Genomic DNA, 18,959 nt, shown 5'->3' with positions numbered 1-18,959 from the left:
TTTTGTTTTTATGTATTTTCAATTATTTATTATTATTAATTTTTTTGCTAATATTACTCTTCCAAATTCCTATATTTTCAATTATTTGATATATCTTTTTAGCTCACTTTATCTAATATTTCTCATCAAATTTAACTCAACTTCTCATAAAGTGAAGTTTTATTTATTATTATAAAGTGAAGTTTTATTTATTTTTATAATATTGTATAGGTTCGAATTATTGAATATTCTACTCTTTGTTACTAAGTGCACAAGTCCTACTAATACACATGTCATCAATAATTCCTATATAATTCAAATTTCACTTTCATATCTCCAAGCCCACTATGCACTTCATATTTTTTCTTCTATTACTCTTCTATCCCACATGTTTCCTAGCAAGAACAACACCACCGGCAACCACCATGATCTCCACCGTAAACCACCACAACTCCACCTGGAGCACCTTCGGAAAATTCATCGATACGAGCAAAGGCAGCCACGTCAGCGGCATATCAGATCTCAAGAACTACATGCAACGTTTCGGGTACCTTCAAGTATCCGAAACAAGTATCAACGACGAATTCAACGAAGAATTCGAGGTTGCAATAACCCGATACCAACGGAAACTCGGCCTCACCGTCACCGGAAAACTCGACACCGAAACCATCTCTCAAATGACCGTACCGAGATGTGGCGTGCGTGACACGGCACCACCACTAAATACCCATGCAATACAACATTATAAATACTTCAAGGGCAAGCCAAGATGGTCACGTGCCATGCCAACAACTCTCACGTATGCTTTTTCCCCTAATAATATTATTTCAAGTGTAAACCTTTCCGACATAAAAGTCATCTTCCGACGTGCTTTCTCACGTTGGTCATCTGTGATTCCGGTTAACTTCACCGAAGCCGAAGATTACGGGTTTTCTGACATCAAGATCGGGTTCTACAACGGCGATCATGACGATGGAGAGCCGTTTGATGGTGTTTTAGGTGTTTTAGCACATGGGTTTTCACCGGAGAGTGGAAGGCTCCACCTTGATGCGGCGGAGACGTGGGCGGTGGACTTCGAGCGTGAGAAATCCGCGGTGGCGATTGATTTGGAGTCCGTGGCGATTCATGAAATCGGGCATGTGTTAGGGTTAGCTCATAGTTCCGTGAAGGAATCTGTAATGTACCCTAGTTTGAAACCTAGAGAGAAAAAAACTGACTTGAAGGTTGATGATATTGAAGGGATTCAACAACTTTATGGATCAAACCCTAATTTTAATATTGAAGCTTTGGCTCAATCCGATACTTCTTCGAATCGTGGTGTTGGTTCCAAGATCGAGCTTAGGTTATCTTGGTGGACCATCGCGTTCGCGATGGTTTTGATCGCGTGTGTAAACATTAAAGGATGAGATAGAATGATCGACTAATATCGATCAAAGCAAAGATAGTAGGAGATACAAGATTTTGTACATAAAACCTTAGATTAATTCGAGACAAATGTTTTCACGACCGGACCGGACTAGTCAGACTGGAAATTGCATACACCGTCGGTCCATTAGAGTGCTTGAGGAGAGGGTAATAGTCACTTAAACTAGTGATTATGTATACGTTTTTTTTATTTGTATTTGCCTTAGATCTTAGAGAAACCATGCAAATGCATGGGTTTGGTGTGTAAGTGATTAAGGTGATCATAGCTAACATCTAGTAAGTCATATGTTTTAAGATATATTTTTTTAATTTCATTTGTTTTTATAGTTTTTTTTTATTGATTTAGATGTGCTTCATGTATAATATATTAATATTCATATTCATATTAGACATACATATATTAATATTCATATTATACATAGAAATCATATTTTGAACATATATGTTCAAGTTTTAGAAAGATATAAAATAAGTTTTTGATGTTACTTTTGATTCATGGAGGTTATATCATGCATAACGGACCATATACGTCGTTTGACTCTTTATAACGAAATTTCCGTCCAACTTGGCAACCTAGAGGAAAAACTGAAACTTAATTTTCAAACTTTTATTTTATCTTAATTTTTATCTTCTTAACATTCAGCTAGCTTCTTATATTTTAAAGTAAACTTCTGTTTTACTCCCTGTGATTTGGTCATTTTAACGGTTTTGCTCCAATAGTTTAAAAATAGTTATTTTCCTCCCTGATCTTTCGAGTTTGTCGCTAGTTTGCTCCCTAATCTTTCGAGTTTGTCGCCAGTTTCCTCCCTGATGGAGTTAGAGGCTGGGAGCAAAATGAAGATAAGTTAGAAAAATCAGGGAGGAAAATAGCTATTTTTAAACTATTAGAGCAAAACAGTTAAAATGACCAAACCACAGGGAGCAAAATGAAAGTTTATTCTATATTTTATTTAGATTAGTATTCAATAAACTTTATCCTCTTTTACAGGGGCGGACCCATGTGTATGGGTAGGTGGGTGGACGCACCCCTCGAAAAAAATATTGTCGAACTCTTCATTCACATCCTTATAAAATAATTCATGGGTCCGCCATTCGCCTTTTAATTTTCATACTTCAAATACTATTATAGCGCCCCGGGGTGCTATACCTCCACACCCTCAGATTTAAAGGGGGGCGTTATAGGAGGCGCTCCGTCATGGTAAAGATTGAGAAGGGGCGCTATAGGAGGGGCCAACTTGATTTAAAACAATGAATTTTTTTTTAATTTTGTTTATTAGGGGGGCTCCATTCACACCATGCAATTTAAAGAAGACTCCATGACTAAGGTGAATCCTAGGTGATGCTGACATAACCTGATAAAACGTCTAAAGAACTCCAATCACACCCTCCAGCCTTATCACAATTTATGGTGGAAATGAACATACATGTAATGAATGCTATGCGACCATTGACGGGTAACTCTTACGTTATTTCTTGGAATGAACGTATATGTTGGGTAGGACTTAGGAGTGGTCGTCGGCCTTGTTTATGGGCCCCACATTGTCCAAGTCTGCTACAAAGGTTGTTGAAATTATAATTGATTTTTGAGTAAATAATAAGGGACTTTCCAACGGTCGTCAGTTGGCTGCTACCACCTAACTTCACAACAGTTGTATCACCAGCAGCCTTTCAAAGTCAACTAACGAATTCTAGCGATTTTTTGTGGTGCTTTTAGTTAACTACCATTTGCTTTATTTAAACCGTGGGGTATGGTGAGGCTTGGGTTGGGCTTGGGTTGGGGCATAAGTTAACACGTGGCTTGAGGGGGCAGACATGGGGTGATCCACATTCAACACGGTATGGTGGGGCGGGGGTTTGGTGGGCTTCGCTGGGCTGACCCGCTAGGCTATTTGTTTTAAAACAACAAATTTAATTTTTTTAATATTTTTAAATAAAGAAAATTACATAAAAAAAATTCCTAACGTTTATATTTGTTTTTTTATCTCTTCTCTCATCTCCAAGACTAGTTGCAACTCGTCACCCTGTAGGTGATCAATCGGCTGGGATAGAATTTTCAAATCATCCCGTCTTTGTTTCAGGGCATCTCTAGCGACATCTCTAGCTTCTTTGCTCTTTCGTTGTTCGGCCCTTTGTTGTTGGAAGATGTTGAATTTATCTAACTTGCATGCAATGTCATCCAACTGATCGCTGTATATTCCCTTACGCGAGCCAGAACTCCCAGCTGAAGGCGATGCCGTACCAGATCTTGATTTTTGAGCACGCCTTTTTGCGGCATCTCTTCCATACTCAGGCCGGTTTGGGCTTGGCAAATCATCCAAAAGGTCCTCAAACTCTTGATCTCGTGCATCAGATTGGGCTTGGGACGAGGCCCTTGACCTTTTGTAAGACGTGTTACTTTCGCTACCACTGGGGATATTCGCCCACTTTGGATGGAACTTACAAATCTCCCAACAATGCATGAAACGGAAGTCGGTCCCCACATTTGATTTGAATGCAATAAGCAATGTATTTGTTACAATGTCGGCTTCGGTTTCACCACTTTTTGGGTTTTGCTTTGCTTTATTTAAATAACCACTATATTTTGTAAGTTGGGTGCTTATCTCGCTCCACTTCGAGGATAAGCTATCGTTTTCACGATAAGCCTTCCTTCCCAATTCTTCATGGAATACTCTACTAACCGCTTCCCACAAATGGGTTCGATGTTGAGAATTTCCTATTTTAATAAAAACAGAATTTAATATATTACAAAGTTATATAAAAAATAACCATTAATAAAAACAAAGTTTAAGAATACCTAAACTTGGATGTTGAGATTGTTGACACCAAGCCCTCGCCAATGCAAGTTTTTCGGCAGCGACCCATTTTTGTTGTTTTCATTTGACGGTTTCAAGTGCTTTCTTCGCCTCGGTTTGTTTCTTATGACTTCTCTTTTTTATGGGTTTCGATGCGGAAGGAGCATCGTTGGGTGGTTGAGTTTCGGGAACGGTTTCGGTTTGTGAAAGGTCGATGGAGGTTGGTGAGAGGTTGATGGGCGTTTGTGTAAACGGGGTAGGTATCTAATCGTCGGTGTGTGGGAAGTTAGTATACAAACGATTCCCAATATACGATGCATAACTCGCTTCAACGGACATAGAAGAGTGCATGAAAAATGGACGAGGCATTGGACGATTGGGTGGTGGGCTAGGATTATTTTCTTGGAATGCATACGGGTTATTCGGGTCATAAGCACGGTTATGAGGATGCATTTTTTTCGTTTTGTAGAAGGAGAATTGAAGATGATTATAGAAGATGTGGTTGAATGTGGTAAAAATGGAAGAAAAATGTGAGTTTTATAGTGAAAAAATATTTTTTTTTAACATAGCCGTTGGCCAACGGCTAGTTTGGTTTGTCCAGTGAGAGCCCGCCATGTCAGCTTGTTAAGACCGTCCCACGCTCGGCTTGAAACCCAAGCCCCAAGGGCCACGTCCCAACTCAAGCCCACCTGAGGTGGTGACTTGGGCGTTTTACCCCAACCCACGCCCCAACCCAAGCCCCATACCCCATAGTCTTATTTTATATCAACCAAAATGATATTATTTAGTTATCTTTATTTGTTCAACCAATAATATATATTATGATTACCGAACAAGGGGAGATTCAAAAAAAAAAAAAACAAAAACAAAAACAAAGTATATAAATGTAAAACATTAAATAGTTTTCTCTTATCTCATTTATTGTTTATTTGACTAAATTAATTAGTCATAAAGATCATCATCCTTCACACTAAATTTTTTTGCCTAAACAAAAATTATCCTACACATTCCGAAATATATCCTACACTCTAAATTAATTTCTTTTTGAAAAATATATATTTTGAAAAAAAAAATTTTGAAAATAAGTTACAAATTTAATTTAGTTATTTATTAAAGAGGAAGACTATAATTTAATAATCTATACAAGTTTACCAAGATACCCTTACAATGACATTAAATACAAAAATTTAATGAAATAAAATGAAACATTCCTATCGGTTGAAATTTCTTCTTTTTTTTTCTTACAAAAATTTTCTTCTCATTTAAATCCTCCACTACTAAATAAACACCGGTTCAAATCCTTAGGGGACTAAACATAAGAGTTGGTATTTCGACCGGAGGGTTAACGTTGATATATCTTCTTCAATCGATACAATTGTTGTGATCTACAAAACAAAACACCGTGAGCTCGTTACGAGAAACAGATGTGGGAGTTTCTTTTCGTAAACACCTTCCGGCGTGAGAATAAATATTATTCTTTTCGTAAACAAGTGTGTGTTAAGAGTGATAAAGTGAGCAATCGGATCCTTGAACCTTTGAGGGAGGCTAATATTTATAGCCAAAGAGCTTGAGGAAGAAGGTAGGCTGATTAGTCGTGGGCCGGATGTCGCTTCCAGGGAATATTCATTTTGTCTCCTCTGAGATGACATGTACTGTTTGCAGAGGTGGCGATACGCTGGCATGAACACCACCGGCAACCACCATGATCTCCAATATAAACCACAACAACTCCACCTGGAGCAACTTCGTAAAATTCCTCGATACCGGCAAAGGCAGCCACATTAACGGCATATCAGATCTCAAGACATATATGCAACGTTTCGGGTACCTTCAAGCATCTGAAACAAGTTCCAACAACGAATTCAACGAAGAATTCAAGGTCGAACTAACCCGATACCAACGGAAACTCGGCCTCACCGTCACCAAAACTCGACACCGAAACCATCAATCAAATGACCGTACCGAGATGTGGCGTGCGTGAATGGCACCACCACTAAATGCGCATGCAATACAACATTATAAATACTTCAAGTGCAAGCCAAGATGGTCACGTGCCATGCCAACAACTCTCACATATGCGTTTTCCCCTGATAGTAATATTATTTCAAGTGTAAACCTTTCCGACATAAAAAGTCATCTTCCAACGTGCTTTCCCATGGAGGTAATCTGTGATTCCGGTTAACTTCACTAAAGTCGTGGGCCGAATGTCTCTTTCATGGGATATTCATTTGATCTCCTCTGACACGACAATTAAACTACTTAGGTTGAGATGATCCAGACATATTATGATGACTCGGTTTTTATTGATTAATCCGATTAACATGATTTTCTTTGTTGTTGATCTTGATACTGCACATTGTTGTTAGTTGTGTTAGGTTTAGGCATATAGAAATATCACCTAGGTCAAGATCTTGTTTTTGAAATAATTCAAGTTAATTAAGAAGTTAAAATCAACAAATTGACACGTGCATTCTAACCTAATAATTCGAGAGGAGAGTTAGGTTTGCTAGGTTACTAGCTTGCCATTGTTGGGTAGACTGGGTGAACGATAGCTCGGATCCGTCTATTTCTTTGCGTCTAAGGTTTCCTAGGATTTCATCTTTCGAGGTTTTGTCTGCTATTTGTGGGTTTGGTATCGATAGGTCGAGCTGGTCTATCTTAGCACTTTGCATTTTACCCACTTTCACGCACAATTTATCATCTCTAGTGGGAGGTTTATTGGGTAGATTAGTGTATTCAATCACTAACCACGGTCAGGACACATTGCATGAGTCTAGGGATTTGACACCTAGGTAGTTCTTTCTCATCATATTTGATCTTAGATCCACATCTTCGAGTCCGTCTGCTTGCCTGAGTTTAGTCTGTTGTTCTGAGTTATTTGCATGAAATCACATTTTCCAGCTTTCATAATTCAGCTGTTTAACTAGGTTTAGTAGAAATTCACAAAAACTCATTATTAAAATTAACTAGGTTCTTGATAAAGGTTCAATATCAAGAGATTGCCCATAGTGTCCACGGGTTGATATCCGGTCCTGCCATCTACACTACACTGCGACCAATGCACTTGCCGAATGTGTGTGGTTTAGTTAGTGATTCCATTTTTAAAACTTGTTTGAAATTAATATATACACTTTTCACACATGAGTGAGGTGCAATGTTTCTTCTCCCGGCAGTACTGTTGCAAAACCCGCCGAAGGGGATGATAAGCCTTTACGCTGGTTTTTTAGAGAGTGGAACTTTCGGTTGCCTATGACGAAGTTAGTTGGCGAAGGTTTGCAAAGATACGAGATTCATATTTCTCAGGTTATCGCTCTGGGGATGCCGCGCATCACCCACTTCGAGTTTTTCTGCAAGCCACAGGACATAACTTCGAAGTGGGAGATATTCAATGTTTTATATTTCATGACTATAAATGTTGGGTTTTATTGGCGCATGTTAATGTGGATCCTTTGAGTAAAGATCCTCCAAAAAGCATGCACGACTATAAGCAAAAGGTTTTCTACATTCGAGCTGGAGTTATATTGATTGAGATAATTATGAGGAAGCCTGAAGATAAGATCAAGAAGGAGAGGTTGATTCCGTATGAGGATGAAGCATGGTATGCGATGACTCTTACATCCGTCCCACCCCATGGTGCAATTAGATGAGAGCGCCCTGGTGGCAGCTGGTATCAGCACTATCCTGTCTTCGCAAAAAGTGCGCTGGAGCCAGTTTATGTGTATACTGGTGAACGTTAGTCGCAGTTTTTTCTTGGTGTCACTTTGCTTTGTAACTTGGTGCGCCATAACACCGTACTTTTGTATTTCGCACAGTATAGTGTCTTTTATATGTTGGTAGATGATGTTGAAGGGGAAATGAAAGTGAAGGTGAAATGACAGTGAAGGAGGTTCAAAAGGGTGCGGCACCATGGCTAGAGTAGATTGATGATTTTTTCTTGCATCCTATCAAGGAGATTCTAGGGGCACATCATGTTTTAGGTACAGATGCACATCTGGTCTCTTTTGTGGAACCTCGTACCAATGTGAATTCTGCTAGTGATGAGATTTTGATTCCTTCGGGTGAAGAGTATGTCGCGTCGTCTAGTGAGTGACTAATTCGTTCCCCCTGTATGGATTATGTAGGTGGTGGGTCCGATGGTCATGGTAGTTGTAGCAAAAAAGAGAAACTTGTGTTGAAATGCTCTAATGCAAGTAATGGTGTCAAGAAGGATGTTGTGAAAGAGAAAGTTGTTTCTGGTAATAATCTGAAGAAGAAACGTGGTAACGGTGATTATGTTGTGGTATCTAACACGCACCGTGGCTTGGATGCAGATATTGGTGGTGATGCAAGTAGGACTAGGGGTTCTGGTGCCACTTTTGCCACTGTTACTGAGCTCGTATACTCCTTGGCAAAGACAAAAATGTTTGAAGAAGCTAAGAAGAAATTGGACGAGGATGCTGGGAGAAAACTTCAAGCTAAGAGAAGAAGACATGTGACTCAAACAGATGAGTCTACCCCATCAGAGAGTGTAGTTTATTTAAATGTCTTCAAACCAAGCCCTTTGAAGAACAAATTCGAAGTGATGCCTGTCGATCCTTCCAAGAAAGCAACTCTAGGTATGTGTGATGTCTCCCTTCTTTGTTTGGCTGTTGTGTCTGTTGGTTTTAACATTGGGTTTTTTTTTGTTGTTGTAGGAAAAGGTAATGGGAAAGTTGGTAGGAATCCGAAGATTACCATCAAGTACGCCAAAACTCCTGCCTCAATCTGCGACCAACATGCCTCCCCCCTCGCATATGATGGCCTTCCGATTACGCCCCTACCACCTTCCCGGAGTCTGTCACCTCCTTTTGTCATGCAAGACAAGGGGAAGACAGTGATAGAGGAATCGTGCAGCCAATTATGGCGAAAGTGGAGAATGTGAAGATGTCGACTTCTGAAGCTCCCGGGGTTGAAACTTTGTAGAAAAAAGATGGGCATGTGGAGCATTGGGTGGATGATGAAGACGATGATGAAGAGTGTCCCCCCGAACAACCATTGTTTAGATGTTGTGCGCCGTACATGGGCGGTAGTGGGGGTTGCATCCATCATGCAAGCCATAGAGAAGGAAACTCAAGTGTTGTTGCTGCTCTTAAGTATTATTCTAAATATAATCCGAACTATGATAACCTCTCGCACATTCCTTGTTTGAATTTGGTGCCCGTAAGTCTTTGAAATCGAGTTTCCTACTAAATTCATAAATATAATAAGTTCATCTATTTCAAGGTTATGTTACCGTAAAGTAGGCTCACTCAAGACAATAAAATACTTATGCACAAAAGTTATGCATGACTCCCTTGGAGCCCCTGCCAAGGTGCACTATAAGGCTAACTTAGAATCACCATTTGTTAGCGCTCATTACAAAACCGGTGTTGGGCAGATCAACCTCTTGTTGGAACTAGATTTACAAAATGGTTAAGCATTTGCAAACTTCATTATCCTTTTAGAAAGCTTACAACAGATGGTGGCTAGCATATAACAAAGGTGATCCATCTCTATATATATCATTATCATAGTACAAATTAAACATATAAAAAAGAATAACACTGTTCAAATTTAATAACAAAAACGTACTACATATATATACACACTTGACCAGTTGACCTCATGCACTTTGTCTTGGCTCCACCCCTATATACTTAGATACATACGTATAAAGTATTTATAAACATGCATATATAATACGTACACATTAGGTTGACAATGAAGGCTATGGTTTCCGGGCGAAGGTCAGCTTGCGCAACGGCCGGGGCCGGATCGAACATCGCGTCCGGAAGAGCGGGGCTGATGGGGGATTGTCATCGACATGAACCTGGTGACCAATAGGTTCTGTACATAGAAAGTCACCCTTAAAAAAAATGAAGGCTATGGTTAATTAAATGTTAGCGACAAAACGATAAATCAAACTCCACCACATCGTCGTCAAATCGTCATCACGCCCTTTTCAATCAAATAAATAATAAATTTCCCCAACTAACTCTTATTTAATGTCTCATCAAAGAAGCATGTAGCACAATATAAGTACCGTTATCGTTTTATATATAATTTCTCTCTTAATTATATAAATGATGCTATTCATCCTGTCATTGTTATATTGACAGGAGAGATATATAATTATGCATAAAAAAGTAAGATAATATATTTTTTTTCTAAAGAATTACAAATCCTTTTGAATATTAAACTATAAATCCTGTAAATAAACACATGAGACTAATCCATCTATTTAACTAAACATACACGAGAGAGAGAGCGCTCTCATGTTCTTAGACCGTCTCCAACGCGATGAGTACTACAACGATCTAGACTGTAGTGATGACATGTATAGCATGAACATATGCCGTCGCTCTGGAGAGGTCTCTATAGATTTCTCAACTTTTAAGCTATGTTACCCTCGTCGCTATAGGTTAAGCATATTCTTTTTTTATTATTATTATTTGTTTATACTTAAATAATAAATAAAATAAATGACTTCACCTATAGCGACGCTATGTCGTCATCATAGGTTGAAAACAACTTTTTTTTAATTTTATTTACGCTTATTAATAAAGAAAAAAAATTTAAAAGATGGTTTCACCTGTGGCGACGACATATTGTGGCTAAAGGTAAAATCATTTATATATTTTTCCATTAATAAATGAATAAACAAAAGGGCTTCACATGTTGTGGATATAGGTAACACCAGTGTTTTTATTTCTATTTTATTTTACGTTTTAAAAAATGACTTTAGACATGTTGTGGCTATAGGTAAAAAACTTTTTTTTTTTTGAATTTCTTTTACGCCATAGGTAAAAATGACTTCACCATTTCAGCCTGTAGTGTCGACGACGACATGTCATCGTTATAGGTGTTCTATTTTCCGTCGAAAAAGCTACAGTTTCTTGTAGTGGGGATGTGCGTCAATGACTCTCCCTCTACCATAAATATGACTATGTTTCCTTCCCCTCTCACAATCCTTCACGTGCAGCGCCCATCCTTGCGATCTCATCTCATTCTTCTCTTCTCCCTGATGACAACCTCTTTGCTACACATGATAAGAGATGCGGTATATAAAGTTGATGAAAAATAACCTCATAAAAACACTTGTAAAACACACTCAAATCATATAACTTTTATCAAGTATTATCTAACACAAACAAAATTATTTAAGGTCAAAGTTTATAAATAAAGACTTTGAAAATTCAAAATAGGACCCTTTTAATGGGACGGAGGGAGTATCAACTGTTTGTAGAATTCAGGGAACACTTAAGTTAGTGCTATCTATCTAGCTAAATATGAAAGCAAGTAGTTGACATCTCATATCCAAATTGCTGCATTGACAACAGTGCAAGAAATGCATATATGAATTAGAGTTAACAGAACACGATACTCCTAGCTTCTATGCATGACTCAATAATGACGCATACAGCGTGACACTGGTAATTGAAAAACTGTTGCTAATCCACTACTAGAAAAATTGAAATTTTTGACAACGTTTTTCGTAGGAAATGCGTCACAAATCACAGTGTTTGACAAATTTATGACAAAATGTATATGTAGGAAAACCCCTCGTAGGAAACTGGTTTTCTACGCATTTCCTACGAATTTTCCAACTCATTTCTGACAAAAAAGTGTCGTGAGAAATTACTACACATTTCCTACAAAATTTATTATTATTATTATTATTAATATTTTACAATTTTTTTTAATTATGACGCATTTGTAACATAGTTAATTTTTATTTTTTTAATTATTGTGACACATTTGTTACAAAACTTAATTTTTATATCTTTTATATTTTGTTAGTTTGTGACAAATTTCCAACTATCAGTTCATTTTTTTTAATTTTACTAGGCATTTCCGACAAATCTTTAACAAATAAAAAAAAAGCTTTTTGATGACAGATTTTCTGTCACAAACTCGTCGGTAAAAGTAGGCATTATACTATCTCATAAATGGATACAAAGGCAGATCAAATTAATACAAATTCAAAAATATTAATCATTCATAATTTAATACAATTTTACAAACAAAAGGTGTATAACTTCTACAAACATAAAGAAAATAAAACTACATGTTCTTATGAAAGTAACAAAGAATGAAGATACTAACTGTTTTCTATGAAGTCATTTTATAAAATAACAATATCAGGACATAACAGATAGCGTATATGACGGTTTTCCGGCAAGCATCTTCGTCTGTGACAATTTTCCGGCAAGCATCTTCAGTGTAGTTGACGACTTCACGGACTCACGGATAGCGTCATCAAGAAAGATCTTCAAAAGTTCTTGTGTCTCTTTGCAGATAAGCTCGTTTCATGATACGCCGGATGTTGTTCCGGAAAACTTTCCGGTGACCTTTGCTCCTCCTTGACATTTTCCCTCTCTAAAAGTGATTTTGATTCATAAATTTTAACTGTGTATATGTGTGAGTATTTGCTCCTTCTTGACATTTTCTCTCTCTAAAAGTGATTTTGATTCATTAATTTTGACTGTATATGTGTGAGTATAGAGAGTTTGTGTTTCTACAAGTGTGTTTTTATCCATAGATTGAAGAGGATGTGAGTGAAGCAGGACCGTAGGATTGTGATCCCCACATGCCTAATTAAATGTTTTGATTGGCTCACTTGGATTTTTGTTTATATTTAAAAGTAGAATAGATTTATTGTACCTGATTAGGATTGGCTACTTCTATATTTTATAAATCATTTCTTTTCACAAAGCTATATGTTTCAAAAATTGTATACTATATGCATAAACGAAGTAATTTTTTTAAACCTTATATTTGTTATATATTTAAGGTATGGTGTATTATTTAAATAAAAAAGATGTGAGCTTATATTTGTTATATATTTAAGGTATGGGGTATTATCTAAATAAAAAGATGTGAGCTTAAGTGTTTGATTATTTTAATAGATATTATTAATATTAAGTCAAATTATTAATAGTAATTTTAAGTAATTGTTTAATTTTTTTATCAATATTTTATTCATCATGTAATTTGATTTTGTTCTAATAACTTGCGTTCTAGGTTTATTTTTTTAACATCAAGATATAATTTTTTTATTGGAAATGAATATTGTGCCGCTACCGTACCAAACTGAAACGAAACCAATTGTTTTTTCAACCTTCTAATATAAATTTCTATTGAAAACGGATATCTTGCCGCTAGAACCGTAACCGACCAAATAATATATTTATCGGTACTAGTATTTATTTATATTGTATCGGATATCGTTCCGTTGTTTTTCCGTAAATCACCATTCGCGCACTATGAAGCCAGATAGACGTTCCTAGGCACTTCATAAGGCCTAATTAAGTTAATCTCTCTCTCCCTACTTCGTCTCTCTCCTCTCTCTACTCTGTGTTTTCGCCGCTATACGCCACCACCAGATGGTGGTGGTCGGCTGTTTCTGTTGTCGGAGTTGCAGGAAGTCACTAGGGGAGCGGGGGGGGGGGGTGCGAGGGTTGCAGTACATCAAGAGAGAAAGGGGTGTTTACCGATGAACGGGACCATACTCGTGTCTGATGCTTCCATTTCATTGTCGGTGTGTTCCTATATTTCAAAAATTGTATTCTATACTATATAAATAGACGAAGTAATTTTTTTAAATATTATATTTATTATACATTTAAATATGTTTTCAATTCAAGTTTAAATTTAGACGGTTAAAGTATGGTTTTTAGGCCATGTGTAAGAGCACTATTTGGGCGTGAAAAAGCTTGATAACACCCCAACACTGTCCTCTTGTGCTTTATAAAGGCATTTATATTATGATGCCAAATGAGGAGCAAATGAATTGGATAATAATGAATGAAAGGGCATTAAGAGATGTATGGTAATAATAAAATATGGGTAATAATAAAACTAGTTAAATATTTAAATATGGTAATAAATTTTCCATCACAAATGCGTAGCAAGTTGCTACACATTTCCTACACAATAATTAATAATAATGTTGATTAAACATTAAAATATAATCTAAGTATAATAATAAATATTTCATGATAAATGCGTAGCAAGTTGCTACGCATTTCTGACGCAACAATTTTCCATCACAAATGCGTAGCAAGTTGCTACGCATTTCTGACGCAACAATTTTCCATCACAAATGCGTAGCAAGTTGCCCAAAAAAAATCAAGGTCTTTTTTCCGTAGGAAATGCGTAGTAAATGTGTCAGAATGTGTGACGCATTTTTTTGCGTAGGAAATTTCCGTAGCAAAATGACCACTTTTCTAGTAGTGATCGTACCTCGTCCTCCTCTAATAATTGAAAAGTGTTGCTAATCGTACCTCCTCCACCTCACACACTTGGTGGACTCTCTCCCATTAAAAAATAAAAGAAAAAAAAAAGTAATATCAATCTCAGAGAAAGGGAGAGGGGCTATGTTCAAGACAAGGTGGGGTACCTTTAGCCATCCCCTAATCAGATCATCAGACAATATAATACATACAACACATGTAGTACTCACAATAATTAGCGGTCAAGAGAATATGTTGATAGATTATTATTTTACACCTCATTAAGAGGTTAAGAGAATATATTGATGGATTATAACTGTACTACTCATAGATATACCTTGTACAACTCAACATGTTTTTGATGTAGTTATAAGAGGTTAATGGGATATTTTCAAATTAAGTTCGATCACACAAATAAACAAAGCTGATACCATGTAACTATAATAGGTTGCATGTAAGGTTACATACGTATACACAAACATATATACACACACATACATATTTACACACGTATAAACATGTCTATGTTGTGTATCATACGTAAATACATGATATAACAAAATGCATACATGATGCGCGTATTAAAGTTCAACAAGATATAAATATAACAAAATCCAAGTTAGCAATTCATATGGTGTGAGTTTAGTAGGATGAATTGTACAACTTTATGATGTAGTTTTAAGATTGCCAACAAATATCAATAAGCAATATTGTACGATACAACAATGAATCATTAGATTGTAGATTGGTCTACAGTTTGCAAGCCAAGAAGTGTAGGAGGTTTAAGTGTAATTTTAGTAAGTAAAAAAAATGTTTTGTTGGGGTCATATGGTGGAGTAAATAATTATAACAATATACAATATAAACAAGACAAGAACATGGAAAACATGTGATTTATGCAAACCACAAGGAAGTGTTTTCTATCAATATATAGTTCATGCATGTTCTTTCAAAAATTAATTAATTATGGCTCTTCGCTTTCGTTTGCTTGTAGATCTAATGTTAAGTAAAAAAACACATCGAACTCTTACACTACAAGACAGAGGGTTTTTAGTGACAGACGCATTCGTCATAAACATCTCACAGTGGCGTGGGTAGAGAATTTACCGACGTGTAACAAACGGAATTTAACAGGAATCACAGACGAAGGCTAACACTGACGGATTACCATCATATTGGTTGTCAATATCAGTTTGGACAGCCGCGATAAATTCACCAACCGATCACAAAAAAAAAATTATAAAATTTGTTTTTGGTTTATTTTACCATATTTTCTGCCTTTCGTCGGTAATCTGTGGGTGACTCCAAACAATATTAAGACATATAAGAAGTTATGTAGAATCATACAATTATATGTAACACAAAAACAAAAGCCCTGGTCAAACAAACAACAGTTTTGCATACTCAAGTAAACTATTGCTCTCACATCCCATTTGCTTTTTTTCAAATTATTGATATTTATTTGTTTGTGTGTTTCTTTTAACACATGACATCCTTGAGAAGCTTGTACCTTCGAGTTGCAGTCCTCGGTGAAGGAGCACCGGTGGGTGACTTTCCTTTTTCCGAATTACTCTCATCACGGCCATGTTGCTTGATCTTGTCACCGGAATATTCTGACCCGTTGCTAACTCCGGTGTCCAGTTTTGAGGTTGGTTTCTTGGACGAACCACGTTGTTTTGAGGTTTCGGTTTTGGTTTTGGTTTTGGTTTTGGTTTCGGTTTCGGTTTCGGCTGTTCGACACCATTCACAGACCTCCGTTGGCTCTGATGATTCACTATAATCGTTGCTACAATACCTATACATATATTGCATGATGCAAATAAAAAAACTAAGTTTCATGACATAATAATAAATTAAACAAGTATAATGTTGCTACAATACCTACACTTATAAAGCATGATGCAATCATATATATAAAAAAAAAAAACTAAAATTCATGTCATAATTATAAATGAAATAAGTATAATCCCACCTGCCATTAACATAGCTGGGATTTCTTAGAAGTTGTACAAACAAATTGCCAGAAATTCTAACAATTGTGATATTATGTTTTCAAATATATATTCATAAGAATTGTTTTTATTTCCAGGTGTTCTAGCGAAAATTTTAAACGTTTCTAGGAGTATGAACTTTTCTTTAGTTTCTAGGAAGTCTGCTAGTAAAAAAAAGGAAGCTTAGTTAAAGTCTGTGTCTAGTGGTGTTGGTGAGTTAGATAAAGTTTAGGATGGAAGAGGTTAGTAGTTCAATTCCCATAGAGCGCAAGTTTAGCCTTTAAAAAAATAAATTAGGCTCATTTTTTTTAGTTTTACCATGTGAGCCTATTTGGATATAGTCCGTTTGCCACGTATATCTCGTCTCAAAAAAAAAAAAATTAGAGTTCATTATCCTGAGTAGCAAACTCCCGAGAAACCAAAACACTTCTAAAAACCTCCTCGAAACATTTATCATCTTCCTATACCACTTATAAACACATACAGGTGTGTACATAACAATATAACATACTTCAAATTTTTCTGATCATTGGCTATTATCAGTGGCGAATCTTCAGATTTCCGACGGAGGTTGAAAACATATATACCCAAAAATTTCTATAAAACCAGGGGGTTGAAAACTATATACCCAAAAATTTCTATAAGGAAGCTACATACATAAAACTACTGAGCGAAAAATTCGGGGGGTCGGGCATAGAAGTACTAGGATATCAAAGATTTGTGGTATACGGTGATGGTGGTGAAAGTGGTGTGTGTTCAAGAAATAGATTACAACACAGTTAAGTGACCTCTATAGATATAGATACACCATAGTTGTGTGTGTAGAAGACATAGATACGGCGAAACATACGAGTGTTGAAAGCGGTGTTGACACTTGATACATCGGAAGATCTTGTCAGGGAAGCCCACGTCGCCACACATACAACACACTCTTTCATCCTCCATCATATCTTATTTACCAACCCTAATTCTTCTCATAGAGAGATATATATAATCCAATATGTATATATAAGTGTGTGTATATATATACACACACGTGTGTAATCGTGTGAAACCGTAAAGGATATGTACGTACAGGTTGATTGTAGTCGTTTTCAGTTATGAAAGGAGGAGAGAGGGATGTCAAGAGTCAAGAATGGTGGATAGAAAATGACTATTCTGTCCCTGTTACAAAACCATTCTTTAATGTTTTTCAACTACTTTTTGTTGACAAATTTACACCTTGCTAAATTTGCAAGGTTTGAGTATCAATAATGTCATTTAACAGGGCTAAAACTTAAGAGGCAAGTATATATACATGGTATATAGTCAATTCACACATTTATTGGATGGCAATATTTGCTATAGTCTACTAGTTCAATAATCCTAAATTAATCGCCTTTATATATCCAGGTTTGAACCTAATACCTCATCTCTCCTCTAAGAGGCTTATGCTCTACCAGGTGCCCACATTGGCGTCAAGCCACACATATATGGTGAAATCCACTATCTTCAAAACCATACGTAACACAGGTCTTGAAGTATATAAGTAGACGGAATGGGTTTGGGATCGAGGGCAGGGAGTTGCGGGACCATCAAGAAACAACGACCCGCTCCCTGGTACTAACGCAAAACTTACCCAAGAGGCTATTAGAGCATTTACATCCCATCCACCATCTTTTACTATATAACTTAACTTAAAGTCATATTTTTAAAATTTATCTATTATTTCAAGGGTTATTGGAATTAAATAACCTCAACTTTCCATTGTTTGACGACAACACTTCCAACTAACGAGTTGCCCTCGACCACTCCCAACTTTCAACTTATTTTCTTTTGACACTCCCAAACTAACTGAATCTTAACCCAAATTGTTTTTATCACGTCAGATGCAACTTTCAACTCTGTTTTTAAAGCCCACTGTGGATTAGGGTATTGTAGTCACCAATTGGGATCTTAGAGTAGTTGAGGGTAAATTTGAAGTGATATATAATCGGGGGAATTTCAATATGAAAGGGGCTTAAGACAAGCCTTGTCTCCTTTTTATTTGTAATTGTGATGGAGGCACTCCATGTTTAATGATGAAAGCTAAGGAGGGTGAAGTGTTGAATATACCTAATGATGGACCTTATATCTCTCATATGTTTTTGCGGATGATGCGATGTTTTTGGGTAAGTGGGAGGACGAAAACCTAAAAAAATCTATTTTAAGGGTATTTTATGTTATATTCGGTTTGAAAATAAATCAAAAAAAAGAGTCATTTATATGGGTTTGGAAAAAATGAGGTAGAGGTAGAAAATATGGCTAACATTTTGAAATGTAAGGCCGGAAATTTTCCATTTGGGTACTTGGGTTTAAAGGTGGGCGCTAACATGAATAGAATAGTGAATTGGAAAGAAGTTATTCACACATTCAATAAAAGATTATCTTCATGGAAAAGCAAAGCTCCTATCGTTCGCCGGGAGATTAACTTTGGTTAAAGCGGTTCTTGGTTGTTTACCGAACTATTATTTATCATTATATAAAGCCCCAGTAGCACGGTAATTAGAACTTTAGAGGGT

The 18,959-nt window shown here is 36.5% G+C and overlaps 2 protein-coding genes across 2 annotated transcripts; one reads left to right on the top strand and one right to left on the bottom strand.

Moving 5' to 3' along the window:
- The first annotated feature begins 322 nt into the window (after nt 1-322).
- On the top strand, nt 323-1,685 carry LOC110900080 (metalloendoproteinase 1-MMP). The gene has a single exon (XM_022146979.2). The coding sequence runs from the start codon at nt 327-329 to the stop codon at nt 1,383-1,385; it is 1,059 nt and encodes a 352-aa protein (XP_022002671.1). The 5' UTR covers nt 323-326; the 3' UTR covers nt 1,386-1,685.
- A 14,042-nt stretch (nt 1,686-15,727) lies between these two features.
- LOC110900081 lies at nt 15,728-17,477 on the bottom strand. Its single transcript, XM_022146981.2, has 2 exons — nt 17,270-17,477; nt 15,728-16,223 (listed from the first exon to the last, which is right to left on the bottom strand). Exons 1-2 carry the CDS (start codon nt 17,365-17,367, stop codon nt 15,908-15,910), a joined length of 414 nt encoding a protein of 137 aa, XP_022002673.1. The 5' UTR covers nt 17,368-17,477; the 3' UTR covers nt 15,728-15,907.
- Between the last annotated feature and the right edge of the window lie 1,482 nt (nt 17,478-18,959).

The sequence above is a fragment of the Helianthus annuus genome, chromosome 13, assembly GCF_002127325.2.
Source record: "Helianthus annuus cultivar XRQ/B chromosome 13, HanXRQr2.0-SUNRISE, whole genome shotgun sequence".
NCBI classification, from domain to species: domain Eukaryota; kingdom Viridiplantae; phylum Streptophyta; class Magnoliopsida; order Asterales; family Asteraceae; genus Helianthus; species Helianthus annuus.
The sequence above is the reverse complement of the archived record's forward strand: the minus strand, read 5'-3'. Positions and strand labels throughout refer to the sequence as shown.